This window comes from Grus americana, chromosome 1 (genome assembly GCF_028858705.1).
Source record: "Grus americana isolate bGruAme1 chromosome 1, bGruAme1.mat, whole genome shotgun sequence".
NCBI classification, from domain to species: domain Eukaryota; kingdom Metazoa; phylum Chordata; class Aves; order Gruiformes; family Gruidae; genus Grus; species Grus americana.
Window position 1 is genome coordinate 107,830,029 of NC_072852.1, and position 23,895 is coordinate 107,853,923.

At 36.9% G+C, this 23,895-nt stretch overlaps 1 protein-coding gene across 17 annotated transcripts in view; it reads right to left on the reverse strand.

The window, feature by feature from the left end:
• Window positions 1–23,895, reverse strand: part of ROBO2 (roundabout guidance receptor 2) — a 485,452-nt gene that overhangs the window by 99,406 nt on the left and 362,151 nt on the right. For all 17 annotated transcript variants that reach the window (XM_054847356.1, XM_054847298.1, XM_054847318.1 and 14 more), the window contains 2 exons: window positions 10,614–10,738; window positions 5,933–6,104 (listed from right to left, as the gene is read on the reverse strand). In XM_054847356.1, coding sequence (XP_054703331.1) covers window positions 5,933–6,104; window positions 10,614–10,738 — 297 coding nt within the window. The remainder of the gene's footprint in view (window positions 1–5,932; window positions 6,105–10,613; window positions 10,739–23,895) is intronic.

A 23,895-nucleotide genomic window follows, 5' to 3' on the forward strand; every position in this document is an offset into this window, starting at 1 on the left:
CCACATCCCCCATTCACGCTCAACTTGCAAATTTTCATGAACAAAAATATCTGACAATAATACAAAACATTTTCATAATCTCAGTGATCTAAATGACTCTACCATTCTTTCCAGTGGAGAAAAGTTCAAACTCAATCAAGCCATTTAACAGCTTACTTATCAAATAATTTCATCACCTTTTAAAGCCATGTAGTCTCTTATTTTTTTCCCCTAATAATTTACATTTGCATACTTGAAATGCTGCTTAAAGGACTCTGTAACCAGTGAGCGAGCCCATGACCGTGCATAAACCTCATTTCATGACCAGTGGGATATCTTGAAGATGAGGTAAAATGCTCACTTTGCTTTTCTTGAAAGACCAATTTTTCATAACTAATTCTGCTGTTGAACCTATTCTCTGAGTCATCTATTAAGCAGTAAAATACAAGTCTTTTTTTCTAAAGAATATGTTTATACAAAATGAATGTGAAATGCTTGAATATAAACAAGGCTATGACTCCTGCATAAAATCAGTATAACAGAACCAAGAATTCTTTTTTATATATTTACCTGCCACACTGCTGCTGTTTTAAATCTTTGAGCAACTGAACAATTATATGATTGGTATTAAACATTGTAACAGGCATGATTAGCTACTAAACCAGTGTAAGTTAGCCTGCCTCCACTGATGTCAAGTGAGTTTGAATCATTTATTATAGCTGAGAATCTGGTTCATTGTAGTCCACACACAACACCTCACTCTAACAATGAAATGAAAATAAATTACTGTGAAGCAATATGATTTCTGTTGCCTTCGAGCTGTTTGAGATGCAAACCTCTCGAACCTTCAACAGATCCAAAGAGCTTTCATTATACTATTTAATAAATGAAAAATATTAGAGAGATATTAGTGGTACATTTTATGCCTACAATAATTGTTTCTGAAATTGTAACATTGCAAAAATACTAACTACCTTCTTTTGTTAACAACATACGTAAAGGATAGAATCATTAGTATTAGTAGCACCTTGGAGTGTGAGTTCATCACATTTCTTGAAATTGAAACTGAAAACAGAAAGTCAGTACTGATTATTTTTTAACACCGGGAACGTGAAAGCTATTTTGGAAATTCTGAAATATCACCCACTGAATGCAGAGATAGGAGAAGAAACACTGTATTACAAGAAAAGAGAAAACGTAATGCATTTTCACCTTGATAGGAATTTTTTTCTCATTGAGGTTCCTTATGACAGTTCAGCAATTTGGTGAAATAAAAATTAATCCCAGCTCATATGTACTATCATCATACCTGCAGCACGAATGTATTCAAATGAAAACTTAGCTGTGTAAGTTTTCATTTAGATTTAATGTAAAACAGCAAATTCCCGTTTTCTAGGTAGCTAAAAATTAAGGAAAAAGAATTACTTAAGTTGCTAACTATTCCATTGCAGTTATTTGCTGCCTCTAATTGCCTTTCATATGTGTAGCAATGTAGGTATTTTCAAAACCTACTGCATTACAGATATTGTTCTTTGGCTTGTAATTAGTTTTTTTACAGCGTGAATGAGGAGCTCATAATCCTTTAAATAGCTCTGATCAATAGTGTAATTGAAAGTCTCCTGGCCAGAAGGAATCTTCATTTTCAAGGGTGTTATGGGTGAAAGACCACTACAGGTTTCCATGACACTAAGGCTAAAGGTTAAATGAACACTTAGGGTTTCCACTGATCTGTGAACGACTGTATTGTCTTCACAACTATGACTTGTAAATCTTCTCTAAAATGTGTATAAGTGCTTGTATTCTTACTACATAGGTCTCCTGTACAAGGATCCAAAACTCAGTTCGAGGTTAAAAAAGATATAAGCATTCTGAAGAACAGAGAGATAATGACAAATATCCACAAAAAGGCTGGGGGGGTTGTTGGTTTCTTTTACAACATTTTATTTTTTTATTTAAATTTTACGTTGTTTTCCCCTAACAGGAATTATTTGTACCCATTCTACAGAAACATTTTGTGTAGCTAAAATGTATTTGCATAGTAAAAGAGAAGTTGATTTCAAAATTAATTTAATTTTTAAAAAATGAAACTATTTGTCAACAACCATATAGTCACATATTCTGGTAACTGAAAAATTATCAGATTCCTTTTGTGATAAAATGCAGCTTAAATTTTGAGCAGAGTATCAGAAAAGAACAGATTCTATTTGTTAATGAACAGTTTACTCACTACAAATGCAATTTGGATCAACTGAAAACATGTTTAAATTTGGGTGGAATTAAATCAAATTACAGCAGGAAACTAAAATAAGAGCATGACAAAATTAAATCTGTACTTTGGCACTTCCAAAATCAACATTTCAAAAGTTTTCCTGGTGAATTAATGGGGAAAATCAGACACAGGTCATGAAATTCTCATGATGAACACCAGTAAGATAGGGTGGGGTGCTCTCTTGAGAAGTGGAAAAGCAGAGACCAATCTTTCCTCTGACTTTTTGCAGAAGAGCTTCACAGGAGGCTATGAAGTTCTTCTGAATCTCTCCTGTTTGAAACTGTCACACTTGCTATAAAACATGTAATATACATTTCATCAGGGACAGGAATCATGGTGGCCAGATTTGCAGATGAGTAAACTGTGAGTGATATTAAATTCTTCCAGAAGGATTTGAGAGAGACATATCCCAGAATATTCAATAGACCCATAGTAAAAAAATTGCAGAGGAGTCTGGGAAAAATGCCTTAAGTATCTCTTTCAAATCAGTGGAGAGGGAGCTGTTGAGGTATGCTGCCAAGTCCTTCGCTCTCTTTTTTTTAATTTTTATTTTTTACATCTGTTCTGAATTCTCCTTACAGGTCCAGCCTTTTGCTTTCATTCAAATGCCCAGAAATGTGATCTTTTTAATTAACTGAATATTCTAAACCATTTCATTCTTATGTTGCCATCCACTGGGGGAGGTTAAGCTTGCTTCTCCATTCCAATACTCATCCTAACCTGCAACTGCTGGGTAAACTAGCATTGGCAAGCTGATCCTACAGTTGAGCATGCAGTGGTCAAAATTTTTGTTAATAAATATAAATGATGACTAGAATAGGAGAAACTGAGATCTTCTCAAAAATACTCTGTGCATGATCAATAAATTTATGGAATAAATTACTAATTGTAAAATATTCTTTTTATCTTGAGCACAGACTAAGATGGAAGCATTTGGTTTATTTGCATGATCTGTCATTTTAAGATTGTGAGCTGCATATTCATCTCTTAAGTTTGAAAGGGTTGCTAAGATTGTCTCAATTTTTAAAATTATTTTGCTTTTCCAGATGTGCGTTAGACGGTGGATTATATGATAGCCTTTCAAGAAAATACAAGATTTGAATTTCAAATACACTGAAGGTTCTTAGCACAGTCCATAATCAGCAAAATTATCACTCAACTCAGCACATTTCATCACAGCTAGTAATCTCTTCTCATGTGAACACTCGAGTTAAAAATATTTCCAGTAAAGACTTGTAAGTGCAAAAATGTAACAACTGAAACACTGCTATATATGGTATAATTAAGCACTTGTTTTTCTGCACATGACATATGTTTTCATTCTGTATTGGAACTTCAATTGGATCTAAATTACTCTGGATCAAACAAAAATGTGTTCAAAATGAAAAAGATGGCTCGCCACTATTATTAAATCATTAACCAAACAGAAAAATTCTGGGCTATGAAGTAAAACTGAAATCACCAGCCAAATACTAGAACACTAATGCTTAAGTATATAGCTAGCATGCACAGTGTTTATCTTTTATTATATTTTTAAAACCATTAAATTAGATTTCCCTACTGATAAAAATCATTAGCTTCCATAACTTCTGCTCAGCATCAACCAAAACAGATTATTTAGACATTTATGGTTAACTTCCTAACTGAAAGCAATTAAAGAAATATCTGTGATCTAATGGTACATTTATTTATATAATCTCAGTTCCACAATATTGTTCTGGCACTTTTCTCCTGACCTCACCTGCCCTTTGACTCATGGATGAAATGGTATTTCTATAAAGCAACCTCGTATTATTTCATAATGATCCTGCTGACAGTGGGATCTGGAAAGCGTTTGAAGAACGCAGGCCTTGCATTCCTTGAGCAGCAGAGCCACCAGCTAATGCTTTCACTAGCAATGTGGAATGCACACCGCCTTTAATTAGAATTAATTGTAGTTGCGTTTGTATTTTAGCAGGGACACCTTTGTGAGCTTTCTGTTGACTTGTTAAATAAACTAACAAAAATTCCAAAGAGGTCATTAGGATTTATTATTTTTACACCCCCCCCCCCCCCCCCGGCAAGAAATAGATAAAGATGGACCACAGGCCTTGTCTGTCAAAAGGAAGAATTTCTCATCACTAAAATCCTTGAACCTGATTTGATCCTCTCGGCCCCTGTTGCAGTAAATCTGTACAGCATCAGCAGGTGCAACCATTAACAGCTCAATGTCCTCTTAGCCAATGTTTGTGTGTCCTATTTATTCCAATCACAGTCACGGCACTAAGTCAGGCAGCACTATGGACAGATATTAAAAAATACTGCCTTTCCATTAATTTTAAATGACCTTTTAATCTACATTTAAATTTGAATTGAATGAAAATGCATCATTTTGTCATAGACCATGAGAGAAAGGGCTTGAAGAGACTGCAGAGTGAAGGTTAGCCTTTAGTCTCCAGCAACTACTTTACAGAAAAGCAATGTGCTTGTAAAGATGCAAAGATAAGGCAGAAATTATCACCCCTTGTCATAAAAATATAGACAGCTTTTGGAAAACAAAGAAAAGGCATCAAATTAATGCTCAAACCTCTGTAACATGAGCCTAAACTTCTCCACCTGTCACTTGTGATGAATATGCTCTTGTGAAAAGCCAGATTATTCAGAATTAGACATCTTTTCAAACTTTCATGGTGCAGGCAGGTCTCTAAGGGAACAGTAAAAGTAGACCTCTGCATATAACAACAGTTTTAATGGCAAAAATTCATCAAAGTCTGTCAGGAGATATTTAATGAGTCAGTTAAGATAAGGAATAATGATGCCGGGGAATGCCACAGTCTCCTAGAGGAGAGAAATATAAGAGGAATTCTGTTGTTTTCTTCACTGACACTAAAGGATGCAAACTGCCTTCTATCCACAATGGGATGAAGAGGGATATCAACAGGATTCCCGACATATGAAAAGGATTCATGTTTGTAAATGGAGTAAGGTAAGCTTCAAGGCAGGATAACTTTCAAACCCAAAATTTTGAAATGGAAAGCATCAAGACATATCATGTACTGCTTTGCTTTTCTTTTCTTTTCCTGAAAAACCTACCTACATATTTACATGTCTCTTTTAACATCTAACCATACTGAGATGTTCTTAGAACACAGTTCTGAGGTAAGGAAATATCTTGGTGCCTTATTGCCACAGGGACTAAAGTGCTACATGTTCTACCTGTTCTAAACCAACAGTGCTCCAGTAAGTTCAAGGCAACTGTGTTAATTTAATTGAGCTAAGGGCACATCCCCAAACTAGCTGCCTAAGATAATACTGAAGGCTTGGATTGAGGTGGGACTTGAGCCTGTTTTTTCTGCACACTAGTTCACTGCTTTAATCACCAACCTATTCATTCTTCACAATAGTTTTTGCAGTCCTGTCTTAGGTTTAGTGAACCGGAAGCTTGCTTTCTCACCAACCCTATTCTAAGCTGGTTTGTACCTTGCTTGCATTATTAAGGAACCTCCAGAAAGCAAGAAAAAGGCAAACTAGACCTCAATGTCTTTTTGATACCATACAGAATTGCACAGAGACCATTTTTCATTGTATTTTCTGCAGAAATGTGTCTGTTTAGTTGTATGAATTTTGTAATCTCATATGCCTGCCTTGACATTACTTTCAAAATACTTTTGACAGGAAAAAACAATAGGAATTTCTATAGCTCACCATCAGTAACCTCCAGCTGAGCCTTTGCTAAAATGCTTCCAGCAACCGTCAGTGCTTGACAAATGTAGTAGCCTGCATCAGACCGCTGAATGTTGGCAATAGTGAGGTCTCCGGTTGGTGACACTGAATACCTGCTGTTGGGTTGTAGAGGCTGGTTTGGGAAGAGTAGATTCTGCAAAGACAATTCACCTCACATCAATTCAAAACACAAAAGCACCACTTTTGCCTCAGCTAGAGAGACAATGATTTTTCCATAAAAGTATTGTATATAAACTAGAAGAAAAAGTAAGTGTGGTTATGACTTTATGAACACATAGAGCTAGCTTTCCCTGCCTTAGGCAACTTGCAGTTTAAATTAGAAACAGCCCTTTGACAGCACACAGTGGTGTGCTCTGGCTGGGGATCTAGGCGAGGAGAAATTTTCCAGCAATCGCACTTGAGTGTTTCGTACTTGTGACACATTCATCTTCATTCTGAATTTAATTGTAATAATATACTTAATGGCTGTCAAACCAGAAGGGCATAAAACTGCAGTAAACATTAGAAAACTAGCAGAAAGAATTGCATCCTGGAGACTTGAGGGAGGATAGCACTATTGTTTGGCTGTGAATATGTACTGGGCAAAGGAGAAAGTAAGAGTGTGGCACAGAAGGAAAGCTGTGAGGAAGATACGAACAGGTCATAAAGTAGGAGAAGCTGGCAGAGCATAAGATCTTAAAGGAGAAGTAAAAGGAAATAAAAACTGAGATATACCAAAGGAAAAAGCAGCATGGAGCCTTGAGGGTGAAGGGAAAGGATATAAATCAGATGTGGAAATCATCAGAGAGAAAAAATAATTTCATGTAGGATAAGACATCGGTTAGCACAAAACAGGGAGATTAGCTTTTGCCTTTGGGCTGGATTGGAGAAAAGAGAGATGTCCATAAGAATAACTGGAATGGATGTAGCAGTCATTGCATATGATGAAGGACTGAATGAATCAATAATACAGAAAAGGACGGACTAGCTTTTAGTGGTGAGGGCTGTGTTTTCAAGGAAAAAGTTATACCGTCTGGCACAGCTCTTGATGTGAATAGAAAAGAACAGGAAAAGGGAGGCAATGTGAACAGAAAGGTCAGCAGCATTGCCCAATGAAACAGAAAGGGGAACAGATTAAACAATAATTAAACAAGAGTAATTCCACTCTGGCTTTTATGTCAACCCAACAAGCCTCTCAGAAAAATACAATTGTTTGTATCAGGAATATCCCAACACACTGTTACCACGCTGTGATAAGCTTCCAGTCATTACTGCAGCTCTGTATAGCTCTGCTGTGCTTTCTAATGATGACTCCCTACTAACTTTTAAGCTTGTCTATATGGGCTAAAAAGAAAATCTAAAAGTATAGAGTAAGGTATTAGATGAATTTTCTGTAGACCTGCTTCTTCTGCAGCAGACCTTAAAGTTTATGAAAAATTATTTCTAACTGACAAGCAACAAACTTCAATTTAAAAAAATCTGCTTTGAAGTAAAACTCACAGCTCTGGTTTTGGCAATAAGAGGAGAGAGATGTGCTTTAAATAAGATCCGACACTCCAAGTATCTTATAATTGTATTAACTTGCTAGGCTACTTGTCACCCTAGGGTGAGTTTTTCCCCTTATCCCCTTTCAATGTCAATGTTCAAGAAACTTTTCACAGCAAAATTTTCCTCAAAAATCAATATGCACCCAGTAAACATGTCAGATCCAATAAGAAAAAAAGTGTGAAAATTCTGAAACAATTTTAGGCTACAGACCTAAGTGGGTCTTGAAAAATTGCCCTGTTTTCTGAATTGCCTTGAAACTTTCAGAATAATCTCTGCTTGGAACAGATACCTACGAATGAGGGTATTATGAAAACCCCACTAAATTTTGTGAGAAAATAGAGAATTTTGATAGGCTGAGCTTGACTCCATTTATCATTCATTATGCAAAGTGTAAAAAGAAACACAACATAAAAGACAGAGCAAGGATCAAGCTCTTAATTATTAGGAGGAAAAAGATCCAGAATCCTCATCACTGCATTAGAAAGGGCAAGGTACCCTTCTTTTTATCTTCAGCATGGGCTTATCTGTTCTTGAGAGGTATCACATCCCAATGAATATTCTACACTTCTGGAGGAGCTCATCAGTATCATGACTCCTCTCTTCAAAGACCAGATAACTATGAATTATAACTTGTCCTAATTTACAGTACAACCCTGTTTTAAATGTTTTTTACAATTTCACTGGTTTTCATTAGCTGTCAGGTTGCTCATCTGGGCACAATGGTGGTATGCTGGGTTGTAAACATGGGCACCAGAATCATCCCTGCTATAATACCACTAAATTTATCTCAAGGAAGAATTTAATCTAGAGAGTCTAAAGGTTACACACACCCTGCCCTGGTGCATGTCACTGCTGGGTGGCTGTTAGGCTCTGGGGAAAAGGCTACCGAGTACAAAGGACTGGCTGTTTATGCACAAGATGGCACAAAAAATGACTCAGGAGGGAACAGCTCCCCTCCCTTCCAGCTGGTTGTGCTCAGAAACACAGGATCAGAAATGGATTCACAATGAAAAATGCCCTGCAATTACTGGAGTGGGCTAACATGACTACATAACATTACTCTGAACACTAACGGTGGTGCTGCAGTTCCCCGAATAAAAGCAAAAAATAACAAGTGTTGTAAAGCCAAGCAACAACTTACAGCTGGGCACGCAAAGGTGAAAAGTCATGTGTGTTCAGTGGACAATGCCTAATTTGGCCAAAATACTGTCCTTCAAATTTGTACGATGATATACAGTATGTGGAAACTCAGCTATTCGATGGCGTCTCATTGAGAAATCTGGCAAGTTGCATATTCAGATGGTAATGCTAACCTGTGGTACTTCACTGATGCTCAATTAAGATTAACATGAGGGTGTAGTGAATCACATTGAGCTATGTTTCAAGGTTTGATTATAAACCATGTAGGTATCAATTTTTATGTTGCATTTATTTGCCAAAAAAGACCATTCTAACCCTCAGGGATCTGGTTCTCAATATGGTAATTAATTTTCCAGGTTTGTAATTAAACAGCTTCAACGTGGTACAATCAGTAGGTAATAACATTCAATTAAAGACACAAGATGCATTTTCACCTTAAAATGTTTTTACCCTTGAAGTGATACCAATGGAAGAGGATAAAATAGAGTATTAACACTTTTCAATTACGCTAAATGACTTTAATCCTGCAAATGATGTCCTACTTTAATTAGAAGCTCTTCTCTTTATTACAGCATGATGGATGTCCACTTTATTAGATTCAAGTGTGACACTATAAGCTCACTTCACATAAACATTACCATGTTATTAAAATGCTCTACAAGGAAGGGTTTTGAAACATTTCCTAGCACATCGGTACTTCCCACTTTAATTTCAATATGCTATTCTACTTTCCCCTTGGAACAATTTTCACCTTAGTGACACTCAGAATACTGTACATTTCCAGGATGTGATCCATGGAGGCTAGATCTAAAGTTCTCCGGCTAATATGCCAAAAGAAGCATGCTGAAGACTGAGCTTACACTCATCCAAGCTTACACTCATAAAGTAATAGTGTTGTATCTTTGTAAGCCACAAATGCAACAGAGCACAAAATGTTGTCAGCCTTGGTCCTGTCATTCCGGACCAGTTATCTGACCTCGTGAGAAGGTGAGGCAAAAGTAGGTGGGGCAGAGCAGGAGATCTGCGGTTCAGTTCTTATTAAACTGAGCTGGTACAACACACCGTGCCTCCAGATTAGACAAAAGGCACAACTATACTGCACAGCACTGTGTGGATACTTGAGTTAATTCACATATCGCCACATGGGGAAAAGTAGCATACTCTGAAAAGACTAATTTAGCCAATGGGGAAGGGTATGCAGTACAGATACATAGACAGACGTAGCCATGACAGTCTTCATCAGGGAGCTGCAGAAGGCACTGTCCTTGGGCATCCATTTGTCCCTTTTAATCTTTTCTCAGGTGCAAAAGAGAATACGGCACATAGTTTACAGTGTTCAAATTTAACATACTAACATGAACTGCACCTTGGAAGTGAGAAGGCCTGACTTCTGCTACAGTGCCAGTACAGCAACAGCAGTAAAAAAAAAAATGTTATGGCATGAAGTATTTCCAAAACCAGATTCAGAAATTCCCTGAAACAATTTTACTGAAGAAAGCATCTGCGTGTTCAAAACCTGTATCTGTATGCACTATGAGAATATGCCAATGCAAATCAGCTTGCTAGGTATATATCTGTTTGATCATGTCTAGACAGGTTGTGAACTGTAATTACTGACTCTGATTAGTTAAAAATTGAGTCATACCTTTTTTATCCACTATGTTTGTCTCACCCATCTGTTTGTTGGGGGCTTCAGAATGAAAAGTCTTTAAGATATATACTGTTGCTTTCTATATGTTTATACAGCACCTAGCACAAGTTTCATCAACTTAAATATCCTTTGAGTTCTTCACAATATTAATATTTCAAAAACCAGCAACAAAAATGTCTGTAGAGAATAGTAATAGCTGAAAAGACAAATTCCTGTGAAAGATTAAAAGAATCTGTGAAAGGTAATAAAACTAGTATTTCTAAAAATTTAACAATATAACTATTCAGAAAGGCTCGAAAGACTTATAGGGTGCTTATAACTTACCTGGCTTCCTTCTTTTTGCCAGAAAACAGCTGGCTGGGGATTTCCTTTAGTTTCACAAGGAAAAGTCACCGTTCGACCCTGGGCTACAATCTGGTCTCGTGGTCTCACCACAAACTGTGGGGGAGCTACAATGTAAGAAAAAACATGGTGTCAATTTAGGATATTTTGCAAGGAGGAGATGAGGAATATTGAAGGAAAGAGACAACATTATGGAGACTTGTTTTATGCCAGAGGACATAACACCAGAAACATTGATTAGTATAGACAGAACTAATATATAAACAAAAACAACAACAGCAACAAAAAGAGCAGCAATATCAATATGTGATATCCCCAGTTGTAAAAAAAAAAAAAAAAAAAAAAAAGAAACATTAAGAAACATTACAACCATACATGCTAGTATAAATTCTGATGACAATAAATGCTAAGGAGCAGCAGTCAAGTGTTTATGATGCCAGCTCTGGATGTATTTTACATTTCCTTTGGGTAGCTATCAGCACTCTCATACCCCCTACGCTTCACAGAGCTTGTTCTTGTGCTGGAGCTATCATGTATTGCAAGGTATGAATTAGGATATACACACTGCCTTTTGCAGTCTGCCCCTCTAGACTTTTAAAAATAATTGAGAAAGGAGAGGAAAGTCTGGATGACAGCAGCAGGACAGAAGTTCAAGAGCTCCCTCACTTCTCTGAGGTGTAGTGTGGTCAAGAATGCAGTGGGAAGGACTTGGTCTATAAGAACAGTTGCTAAAACTACACAAACTTGGGAGATCCAGATTTCAGCTTGTGTAAAGACAAGAAAGAAGCAAGACTTGAAGAGTTAGTGGGCAGCAGTGAGTGGTGAGTAAGAAGGAATAGGTATTCCAGGAGATCAAGAAGAAACAAGGAAAAGAAAAAAGGAGAAAGTGGAGCTAAAACGAGAAAGAAGCAGCAGAACTGGCTAGTAGATGGCATTAACAGTGTTCAAACACAGTGGACCAGGAAGCACAGTCAGAAGTGAACAATTTATGACAGAGGTGTAGTTTTACTTGTCTGGGGGTATTGATGGAGAATAGAGAGTCAATATTTAGTGGGAATAAGAAGGGAGAGAAAAGGTGTTAATGTGCAGAAGGAAAGTGGAGAAGAAGCAGTGTTGGAGGTTTTGAGAGAAAGAAACTTGACATCAGTGGCTGTTGAGTATGATATGATAAAGCAAATGACTTTTATGTGCATGACATGCAAACCTTCCAGTCTTAGTTCAACATTGGAATTCACTGGAATTGGATTTCTACTATTTGGCATATCTTAAAAACGTAAACAGTGTCTCCAAATATTGTCATCGAAACACTAGCTAACTTTTGGGGCAGGCTGAAGAAGGGGACAAAACAGTAATAAAACCCCCCACATTAATTTTATTCTATTCCACTATTGGTTTGGTGGTTGTGGAGAGGGGTGGTTTAGGAACACTAAGCTTTTAGGTAAACAGAATTTAAGTGTTTTAGAAAACCATATTTTCACCATTATAATTACAAACTATTTAATTAGGCACGAAGAGCAATCAAGACCCAGCTTCCGATTACACCTGCTGACAGCACAGATGCAAATCTGCTAACTGCACAGAAATGTATGCAGATCTGATTTTTTTAAATACACTTTACAGTTATTTCATGAGGTACTTCCACAGGCTTTGCAGATCAGCAGGAGTCTAAAGAGCACCAGTTGAATAGCACTGGTTTAATGCATTCTTAAAACAAGAACTGCAAAGCACTTAATAAACATGAATCACCATCAGTTTAGAAGGTGGAGGGTGAGGACAACACGAGGAGTCTTCCTTCTGTCTCACACTCCTAAGCACAGGTTTTGGCCACTCTGCAGAGAGAAGTGTCCACCTCTTCCCAGGGCCACAGCAGGTATTTCTGAAAGAGCAGGGATGAAGGGCTAGGTGCCCTGGTGCTGCCCGTTTATACCCATATGTTTTGAGGTATCTATAAGAGCATAGATGTTGCTACACATGCTCTAGGATCTGAACTCACCCTGTACTATTCCTAACGTGCTGGACTGCAGCAAGTTATTTGGTTTTCCCTCACCTTGTTTTACCTAGCATATCTGTATGCAATCCCTACAGGTGTCTGAAAGCAGTAATGTGGTAATCAGCGCATGTGTTTGTTTGTTCAATCATATGGGAAGGGAGAGAAAGACCTTCAAGTTGTGAATTAGAAACCTCCGTTCCTATAGGCATACCTTACACTAAGGTATCTCTACAGTTCTGACCACCCACTTAATAAAGGTCACTGAATTAGTTTAGTGTTTGCTGCTCAACCATAGAAGTTCATCGCCCAGGATATTAACATAGAATCAATAGCAAGCTCAGGCAGAAGGGAGAGCAGAAGACCTCTAACCTCTACAGGTGTTATATCTGCATTTGACAGGAACTATGCATGAGTCCTATATCTGCGCTGTGTTATGGGTGGCCTCAAGACCATAATCTTTCTATCGTGACGTTAAAAACCTGGTGTCAGGAGACCATCCCATAGATCATACCTCAGCATGATCAATGCCCAAGATCACTTCGTAGGCATGCTTGGTGCACTTGGGGGTATGTTATGTAGATGGTGCTCTGAGACAGCTCAACAGAAGGAAGAAGGGCATGGCATTTCCATGAGACTATCTTTCAAATCACATAACTGAATAAATGCAAGGTAGGTAAGTTTAAGAGTTCATCTGAAATATTCTCACACATACAAGGCTGTACTGTAAGTCACTAATTCAAAGCTCTGAGCAGATGAAATAGCACTGAACTTGTTGCTGTAGCAGACTTTCCAAGGATCGAATTAAGGTAATTTGGTAGTCAAAGAACAATGAGAGATAAGCATCTAGTTTCTAGCTAGTTTCTAGTTTTTACCTACCCCTAACTTCGCATATCTCTCACTTTCCTAAGAGAAGAAAACTGATCCTTTCTTTTGCAAAAAGAGACAAGGAAAAGAAGCAGGAATTAAGGCTGTAGCTCAGTCCAGATAATCCAAATGACGAGGATCCGTGGCCACATAGCTACTGGTTTAAACTTTCTAAAGACTTCAGTAAATAATGATGTATGGTTATGCAAGGATATCTTTTCTAGCTTTTCTCTGCAGCCATAATTATTACAATTCACTATAAAAATAAATTAATTAATCAGAGCTTTTATTTAAATATAATCACTTGATCTCACAAGGAGCTGACTTTTATTGGTCACTATGTTAATTAGAGCACAAAACTAATTCCTTCAGCCAAACTATTTAATATCATAATTTTAAAGAACATGAAAAACGTCATTTTGGAAAAATAAAACCGTGTACGTGTTTTTTTTAATCTACCCAAAGACGGGGTTCTATAATGAAGGAAACCCTCATTTTGTTCCAGTTTGTTGTCATCTTTAGGTATAGCTCTGTTTAGAGACAGCCTCTGATAAAAATGACTTTGTTTACAGCATTTAAACAATGTTTTCATCATATCAGTTTTATCTATCAATTTCCAGTTGAATAATGCAAATTCACAACTGAAAGTAACAGTTAATTGCAGGAGTAATTCTTGGTCAAGTATAACTACCAAAGCAGTAAGACTGCCTTTATCCCCAGAGAATGCAACATAGCCCCGCTCAGGGACAGTAAGACTTCTTTGACAGAATAAGCACTTGGGCTCTTCAATTTTCCTAAAAATAGAGCTCATTATCTTCATCTATAGATGCTGTTTGTAAAGATAGATAAACATTATTACTTCTATTTTGCAGAAAGGTTAACTGAGATCATGACTTCCTCAAAGCCCAGCTTCAGCGGAACATTGAACAAAACCTAATTCAAGACATTATTGCTTCTCCCAAAGTAGGTAAATTTTTAAAGCATTCTGAAAAGGTACAATTAGAGAAATAACATCAGGCTTGATATGCTTCAGCTGTTAAAGTTATGTGGTACTGTAATGCTTAATTCAAGTTAACATTAAGGTCATTAGAAGAATCTGTTGAAAAAAATGTTATGAAGCAGCAAACTGAGTGTTGTGCCTATCAAACTATTATCCTTTACTGTTTCAGATATAACATTAACTGGATTGGAATAAACAGAGAGGAAAAACTCTTGCTTAACTGACATTTGAAAGTCAAAGACAATGGCTCTAAAAGCAAATATATTGTTTGGACTCCAGGAGACTAGACAAAAATATGAAAAAAGAACAATTAAGACTACAGACCTAGTATACTTCTATTGAAACTTTTCTTTTTTTTTTTTTTTTTTAGAAATTTAAATAGTACACAGTAAATTAGATTTGATTTCTGGCAAATTATGCTTTGATACTGCATTCAGCAAGCGCTGGCTTCAATCAATGTCACACTAAAGCTATGTTATGCTAATAGCTGCTCGTGAGGCTGAGCGGGATGATATGGAAATCAGATGGTTGAACATGAATAGAAAGCATAGGCCATGTACGAGGGGGCTTTGAGATGAGGGGATGGGGGGACCCTAAGGTTAATCACATCATGTTCAGAACTGTTTTTACAGCACAGAACAGTATTCTACTGCAAGAATTAAAATGGAGACAGAAAAGCATGAGCACTAGTTATGTTATTCAAAACGAGAAGAGTGCATTCTGTTGCACTCTTTCTAGATGCCAGTTTATGCATGACTGAATGGATCTTTTATTCTATTAATAAATGTATATGAAGGTAGCCTCTGCTCAAGTGTTAAAGAGCTTTAGGGAAGGAAAAAAAAAAAAGAAGAAACAAATACTCCAATTTCTTTCAAAGGGGTTTCTCAACTCTTCTTCAATCTTCATAGTTAGCAGAATCTCTGATCTGATGGGATGGATTGCATTCATTTCTTTCCCAGTAGCATTACTGAATACTAAAGGTTACGCTGAGTCACCAGGAGCTGATAAAGCTGCTGATGTAGAGAAGCTTGACTGAGACAGCGAGTTCATCCCTCCTAGGTGAACTCTGGTCACTTGATAAGGAATGTGGCAGAAGACTCAGAAGAGGAGAGGAAAATTACCACAGGAAAATGTGAATTTGTAGCAAAAAGTACACTGCTCCCATATCAAGTACTAGCAACATTTTCTTCCAGTGACATGGTTTTCTAAGCTGATACAGTAATTTGTGGTTCACATTGAATTCAATGATCCTAAGGGAATTTTATTATCATGACTTGCTCTCAGCACCTCCCTCAGCCACATGCCCTGGGGTGCGTACATTATATTGCTGTGATTTTAATTAAAAGTAGATATTGTAGCAAGGTTTAGTCCAGTATTGCTACTGCAAGCAGAAATGGAATTGTAACCACAGCAACTAATATCACTGGGATTTTTGTTGTTGTTGTTTGGTTTTTTTCCAAACATCCTCAATTACCTAAGGCCGCCACTATGAGACCAAACTCATTTTACATAATCCAAACAATTTTCAGATAATGAAAACTTCAGTAATCTTTTAATTACATGTACTTAGATAAAATGTCCTCACATACCATGGCATATGAGGCTTTATTCAAAGCTCAGTGAAGTTGGTAGAAATTCTCCTACTGGCATATGTGGTCTTTGGATAAGACCCATTGAAAAAATAATATATTACAGGAAAAGAGTGAAGCAACAAATATTAAAGGGCTTAAATTACAGGTATGACAATCTTTAATTGCAATTAATTTCAGCTGATAGTGAACTGCAAATGAAATTCACTGTGAAGATTACTTAGGCAAGCTAAAGTGATGAAAATGAGTGCTTCATTTTAAACTGGAATTGTTTATTATCCATAAACATATTTCTGTGACTGGTTCAAAGGGGGAAAGGGGAAAGATGCTGACTTGTAAATGTTCTAAGCAATACTCAGATAATGCTCACTGATAGGGGAAAAAGCTTTGAGGAACAAGCAGAAACACACTGGCTGGTAAAGCACCAAGATTCTTTAAGATTCGGCTCTGCTTCCAGCAGGGAAGAGGCAGCAGACCAACCTAATATTCCCACCTACAGTCTTTTTCAGCGCTGTACATTTGCAGCAATAAATTAATTTCATACTAATCCTTTGAATAATCAAAATTACAGCTGGTACAATACTCAGTGCCTCTGCCTGGAAGTAAGAGAGTCAGTTAGGGCGATAAGATAATGGTGCCTTCCCCAAATTGTCTTCTGACATCTGGAACCCCATCAACATCACAATCTTCTTTTGCAAAGCCCTCAAAGACTTGTAACTGGATATCTCAATGCTCGTCTCAAACCCTTACCACAGTGACAATATTCGTATGGCCACTTCAGCTGATCCTCAATACGTGTTGATACTTTAAGAAATCAAACCTAGTTCCAGTCTTACCAAATACAGATCAAGACTTGCCTGTAAGATGTTTACATGGAGGATAGCAGACACCCCCAGGGCTCCAGCCGAAGTATTACGTATTTTGAAAAGGGAGGTAACCCTTGACATCATCTACAGGTGAAGGCAGTACATGTATTCTTGAAAGAAAATAATGATCCCCCACCTTTGCGTGTCATTGCTTAAATTTGTCTAGAAGGTCTGGTAGATATTGGACTTTTGGATGCTTTTGTGATACAAATGTAAAAGAAAACTGTAAGAGCCTGCTTATATACCTTGCTGTAGCAACATTTGCCCTTTGCATGGCATGAGCTGCCAAAAAGTGCAGATATGAAAGTCTAGGAGTTTTGAAAGATGGTTTGCAAGGCTGCTATTGCTGATGGAGTAAATAGAGAAAAACAGACAATATTTCCAGTCTCAAACATCAGAAACCTGGGCTGAGCCAGCAGTTCTTTCGTCAGAAGTTCAGATGATCTTAATGGGTACCAAAAGTGATGCATGGGTCTTAGCACACAAAGTTATTAGTGCACTATTAGCTAAGACTAATGATGACGATGTAGCCTCTGACACAGGAGCCATTACAGAAGCTTGAGAGGATGACAACTTAGGCCTATTACTAATTCAGATAGTTCTTATCAGGGATAAACTAATGGAAGTTTAGGATGGTCATTTTCTTTCAAGTGAAAAGACTTCTCAATCTGGTGGTGTGCTCCAGTAATTAGGTGTGTTCACAGACTGGGAAGAAAGTAACTTTTTAGCATGTTAGTTACAATTGAGTTGCCTAGGAAATGAGTTTCCTTTTTTTTCTCTACCATGAATATCATGTTAGCATAGGAATCTGTAACTATTCCTGAGTCTGTATGAGTGCAGTTGGACTTTGAAATAAGTGTGTAGATCTCATTTTGTGGACATTTTGGGTTATTTTTAAACTATGTTCTCTTCCTTATTCATTTAGTATTCTCTTTCTTCCATGATTTCTCCTTCAGGTGGATGGTTCTGTCAATAAAATGAGGAATGGGTACACTGTGGGGATAACAAGTGACTCATGAAGCCCCTCACTAGACCCGTGATATTATTTTAAAATGACACAGGTGGAGGTGGCAAAGCAGGTACTTGCTTTGGATTCTTCTGAAAAACAGCTTCCCATAACCTAGGGGAGTATTTATAATCCATAGCTCAGATACCATCCTTAACATTGACACTACTTCAAAATTAATTGTCATATGTCTTGCACCAATAGATCAAATACACAAAACTAGAACAGGAGGCAAGCGGGGAGAACTTTTAGCGGGTTGAGTGAAAGGAAGCACTGGGGGAAAGGACTCAGGCTACAATGGGGCAGAGGCAGAGAGCAGGGGGAAGCGAGGTCTCAGCAAGATTATTACCAGGACCAGTTCTGCTTTAAGTGTTCTTCACGCAGCTCTTGTCTCATGGAAAGTGAGAAATTCCTTTTGTTTTGTTTTGCCTTGTTTGCTGTTTTCAGATGAGCCATGTAAAAACACAACAGTGTGAAAAGATCACACTTCAGTCATTGGAGAATGCTAAACCTTCCTTCATACCTGGATTAATTGTTCTCATCTCAAATTTAAATTCAGGTTCTGAATTTCACATATAACAACATTTTTATCCTTCAGTTTTTCTGAAACACTGAAGCAGATAATCTCTAGAAGTGTGAAAGCATAAGCATTTTTTTCTTTCTTTGGAAGAGGTGAAAGAAGTCTAGAGAATCAATAAATAAAAAAACGCTAACTGTCCTATATATTTTGACACATTAAATCTCTCTTTTATCCCTGGGTGACCTAAAAGAAAGAAGTGGGCTAAATCTGCATGGTGAAAAAAAGAGATATAAAGAATAATGAAAAAGCAGTTTTGGTTTATATTCAAAATTTTCCTGCCAGTTTCAATTAACATAACTGCAAAATCTGCCTTTATAATTTTTATAACAAAAGTTGAAGTGAAACAAAAAAAACAACAACAAAAAGACACTACCAAGGAGCTGTTCTTCCTTTCTACCTACTACTAATGTCAGTAAAACAAAACTATGAGAATAATTACAAAAAAATCCAACTCTGTTTCCTACGTAGCAGAAAAAAAAGGCATCTACTCTGCAACCCACCCACTGCGTTCTGCAGCAGCACCTTTCCTGATCCCCTTCTCTTTATTTTACAGTACATTTAAACATTAAGTTTGAATATCTGGTCTGAATTTCATCTCAACATTAGACTGTAGCCTGCTGTCATTTAATCCTACATCTCTATTTTAGTATATCGTGTCCAATCATCTCTTTTAGGTAGCCCCTGCACCTGACAGATGCTCCTGGAAAATCCCTTTTAGAAAGTTTTTCATTTAGTTTTGATGCATATAAAGAGAGGTAGCACTGATTCAGTCTGCCCAATAACTTACATTACTCAGGACTTTCTCTACTCTAGACAATGATTTTTTTTCCCCCCCTCAAGTGTCTGAGATTAAGGTTATACCTTCGGCTCAGATCAGATAGAAAAGATGTGATTTCCTGAAATCTTAGCACTTTAGCCCCCTTGCTAATGTAAACTGTACCAACAGAGGATGGCTTGTGCTACTATACCTTCTGTGAATCTACTCAACAAAACAAATTATGCCAACAAAAAGACATGTAATCTACCATGATTCCTTTTGTCATGGGAGATAGCAAGACAGTTTGCTGGTAATGTGTGTAAAAAAGAAGAGCATACTCCTTGCTGATATAGTAAGATTTCATCAAAATAATGAGTGTAATCTGGTAATCTCCTTCAAAAAGACATGAATTCACACACTGAAGAGAAGAGCTAAGGAGATGATCAGAAGAGTAAAGAGCCTAGGTAGACTAATAGGCTACATCTATAGTGAGAAAAATGACAAGTTCCTGGTTTGTTTACCCTTAAGAATATAGAAGGCTGAGAGGAGATATTCTGCTCAATTTGGGCCACTGTAAAGTGAAGAGAAGAAAACAAGTGAGGAAGAAAAAAGACTATTTATGCTGATTGACAATGCTAGCATTCATGGAATGGAACATACGGTAGTTGTGCTGTTGAATAATACCGAGCTCATACCCAAACTGTAATATGGCTAACAGCAATTGAGTGAAGAAGGTAAAGGGAAAAGTGAATGGATTAATGTATTGATTTCCACGCTCCTCTTGAAGGGAAAATAAGCAATTTCTCCTTTTAGAAAAAGGAAGGGAAAAATTTGGAGGGAGCAACACACATCAAAAGACTGTTTCATACACTAATCCTCAAAGACTTATGGAGAGACTCACTGATTTGAGCAAACTTCAGGAAGGTTAGAAAAGATTTACACATTAAACTTCTCAAAACTTTCCCAAGCTAGAGTTCAGCAATTAAAAAAAAAATAAAGAGAAGGTCCTTGATCACTTCCTGCACTTGCTGTAACTCTGTTTTCTCTAAGAGAAAAATTATGAGTACTGGCACATACTTGGTACCATCGTGGAATGAGCCAGGACATCACAGTATGTCATGCTAAAACTTCAAGTGCATACACTGCCATCTTTCACACATATCATTGAAGAAGAATCCTCTACCAGATCTTCCATATTTTTGTTCTGACCACTATCTGGCATACCCAAGAAGACTTGGAGCAGCTGGAAATGAAGCCAAGTTTTATGGACCAGCACTTAAATGCTTGGTTGTTAATGTGCTCAGTGTCCACTTGCAGAGCTATTCTGGCCCATACATTGCAAATGTTGTATTTCTATGATATCTGAAGTCACTACAGGATTCAAGTATAAGTTCAGCTAGTAGAGTTTTGACAAAGTAGAAATGCTAAGGACTTCAGGATTTGTAGACTGTTCTATAAAAGGTGAAGAAATGTCAGAACAAGTCAGCTCCATATTTTAATTTCTTACTAGTATACAAAGAAATCTTAATTTCATTCTATGGCAACCTTTTCTCTTTAATCTGAAGAATTTGCCTATTTTCAAACAAGAATGATGCCTTATTCTTTCACTTCAGGAAGAAACAAAGCCCAAAAGCCTAATGTCCACTAGTGTCCTTCTGAAAATTTCTATAGGTGGTAGCAGCAGGCAGACAGGCAACTTACCACACTTGGATATACATTTGAGATTCCTGCCACTGAAAGATGGCACTGCAGTGCCAAGCATGACCTCATCTCCTCTGTCACACAACAATTGCCTTTACTGATATTTTATAAATCCTCATGTCTCAAGTGAAGGTGATATTTTCATGAATACACTAAAATGTATTCATCCTATCCTGGAAGACTCAGAATGGAGAAGAATAAAGAGAGATCTTTCTCACTTACCAATCTGAACCATCTGAACAATATAATTTCTAGCCACAATACCTAATACAACTTAGTTTAAAATACAGCCCTTTCTATTTTATGTTTCATGCTGCACCAATCTTAACAGACCATTAAGTCATGCCAGGCTGATTTATGTCATGAAAACTTCCCAGAGTAGAGTGAAATGCATCATACAGTCACATTGCACTTAAATGTGAATAGACTGTATTTACTTAATATGAAATTTGAAAAATTCGTGGCAGGTTTCTTATCTGTTTATTTCTTCTCCAACATGGTAGGGAATTGAAGTTTTTGTAACTTGGTTGGCCTCCCCTTACTTCCTTAGTTAATTCCAAATACTTAGTTTCTATTCAGGTGACAAAAGTATCTAGCTATTTGCTGCATGTCGTGTCTTTCTGGGAAGATGAGTCATAGCATATAACAATAAATTAAGTAAACTTGACTTATAGCAAGGCAACTGAAATGCAAAGAACTGTATTTTCATTTGGATGTTGAAATTCATTTGAAAATTGAGTAGTCTGTCATCTGAATGACTTTTTGGATGATTAGTAAAAAGATAACTGAAACATCAGACAGATCTTCACAGATCTTCTATTTGAACTTTAGATCTTCCGTCTCAAGGCAGAATAGCAACTGCTTTTGAAAAAAGGGTTGGGCTCCTCCCAACTTTTGTACTTCTTTTAACAGCTATTCTCCTTCCCAACTGCCATAAGAAATACAGCAGAATGTAAAAGTGAGAAAATATTAACTTGCTCAACTGGAAAATCCATCTAATGGTGAAATAACAACAGAAATGTTCTAAATAGGGATAAATATCTTGTTTCCTAAACTCATCTGTTGTAAATCCTGTTAGAAATCTTTTCAAAAGGTTATAAATAAGAGAACATCTATTTTAGAAATGGGCAACACATTTATTCCTAGCAGCAAATCCAAACATGATGAGCAATCTGGCATAGAGCTGTTAAATTCACCAGCTGCCATCCACCTCGGGCAGAACCATACCTCGTTTTGTCTATGTAGTATATACCATGTGTTAATAACTGCTTGAACAAAACATGGTCATTGGTAATCCCACTCCTGAATTTTCCACTCAAGCTGAAATTTAAATAAAAATACCACAACTAACAGACTAAATATTTGAATTAGGCAAAATCTGAATAGAAAATGAAAATGATTCAGTTTGCAACAAGAGTTGCAATCCTGGAACATGAAAAAAACATTCCTCTGTTCTTCAGTGACAAGGCATTGAAAGAAAATGGTTTGGTCTTCTTTAAAACACAATGAAGACAAAACAGGTCTGCTTTGAATTGGAGGTAGTGATGAAAGGTAGAAGTACATAGATAATTCTCAGGTGTCATGAAAGAATATAAACTTTTAAATGGCTCCCCTGCAGTTTAACATATACATAAATATATAAATATGCTTCTGTTAAAATGTCATCCTCCTAAAGAGCTGTGAGCTTAATAACATTAAGTAGTGTTTGCTTTAGCTTCGTTTCTGTAAGGAGAGGTATTTTTGCCCTGCATTCCAGTTAACTTCCTGAACAAAAAAAAAATGCTGCAAGATTTGACTCACCATTCTTGTCAAATGACAATTTTTACAGAAGATCATTTGGGGCTTCTTGGTAGGGAACTGGTGGTGGAGAGGGAAGGTACTTTGTTTTGCTTTACTGGGGTTTAAATTTTCAAAAAAAATGATAGGTAGCCACCTGTTTTGCCTACTCTCGACTGAAACAGAGATACGAACTGTAGAAATCAGTTTCATTTCAGGACCGTAAGCAAAAAACCAATTAAGGCAGACATTATCATAAAGACAGCATTGCCTTTTCTACAAGTACAGGATGGGATAAAAGTGATCTAAAGAAAGTGACCTGTTTATACACAGCAATCACTACATACACACTTGTATGGGAGTTCTGTATGTTATATATTTTTGAGGTTGGGCTTATTTACTTAACAATCTTTTCACAATTCCCAAAGATAATAACTAAACTAAAGAATTTGATAAAGACCATATGACCATATAATAATTCTTTTCAAGTCAACCATTCTAATTTATGTTTCCTGAATAAATAATGTAAAAGAAGAATTTTCTTTGTACCAGATGTTCACTTGTAACAAAATAAAATAGCATAGGTAGAGAATATGACAAATTGACCACAGCATGGTCACACGAGGGGATCATATACCTGGACATAAAGTAACTTGAGACCAAGAGCTTCTTTATAAGCTTTGGAGATGGAATCATGGATGACTCAACAGCCTGAAAAGTCTTAAAAAAGAATCAGTGTTCTGAAATGAGACACCACCAACACTGCTGAAACCTATCATTTTCTTGTGAATCTCCAGTCATTTATTTTATGTGGCTTTCACAGAGCCTGAAACAGTCTGTACTTTGTGATTTTTTTTTGTATTGCCTTTCTTTTAAGAGTGAGCAAAGTGAGAAAAATATCTAGAAGTAATATGATTTTAATCTTATAGCATGTTCTTAGTGAATGAAGAAGGAGATTTCATTACTAGCCACAATCCTCTCTAACATGAGAGATTTACATTAGAAGCATACTAAATTCATACTATGTTTTCTAAGCAAAGGAAAATTTTCTTACAAGTTTACTCCAGTTTTACACTGTTAGAACTCCTGGGAATTAATTTCTTGAGAACTAGAGTAATGCCAAAGTAATAGAGTA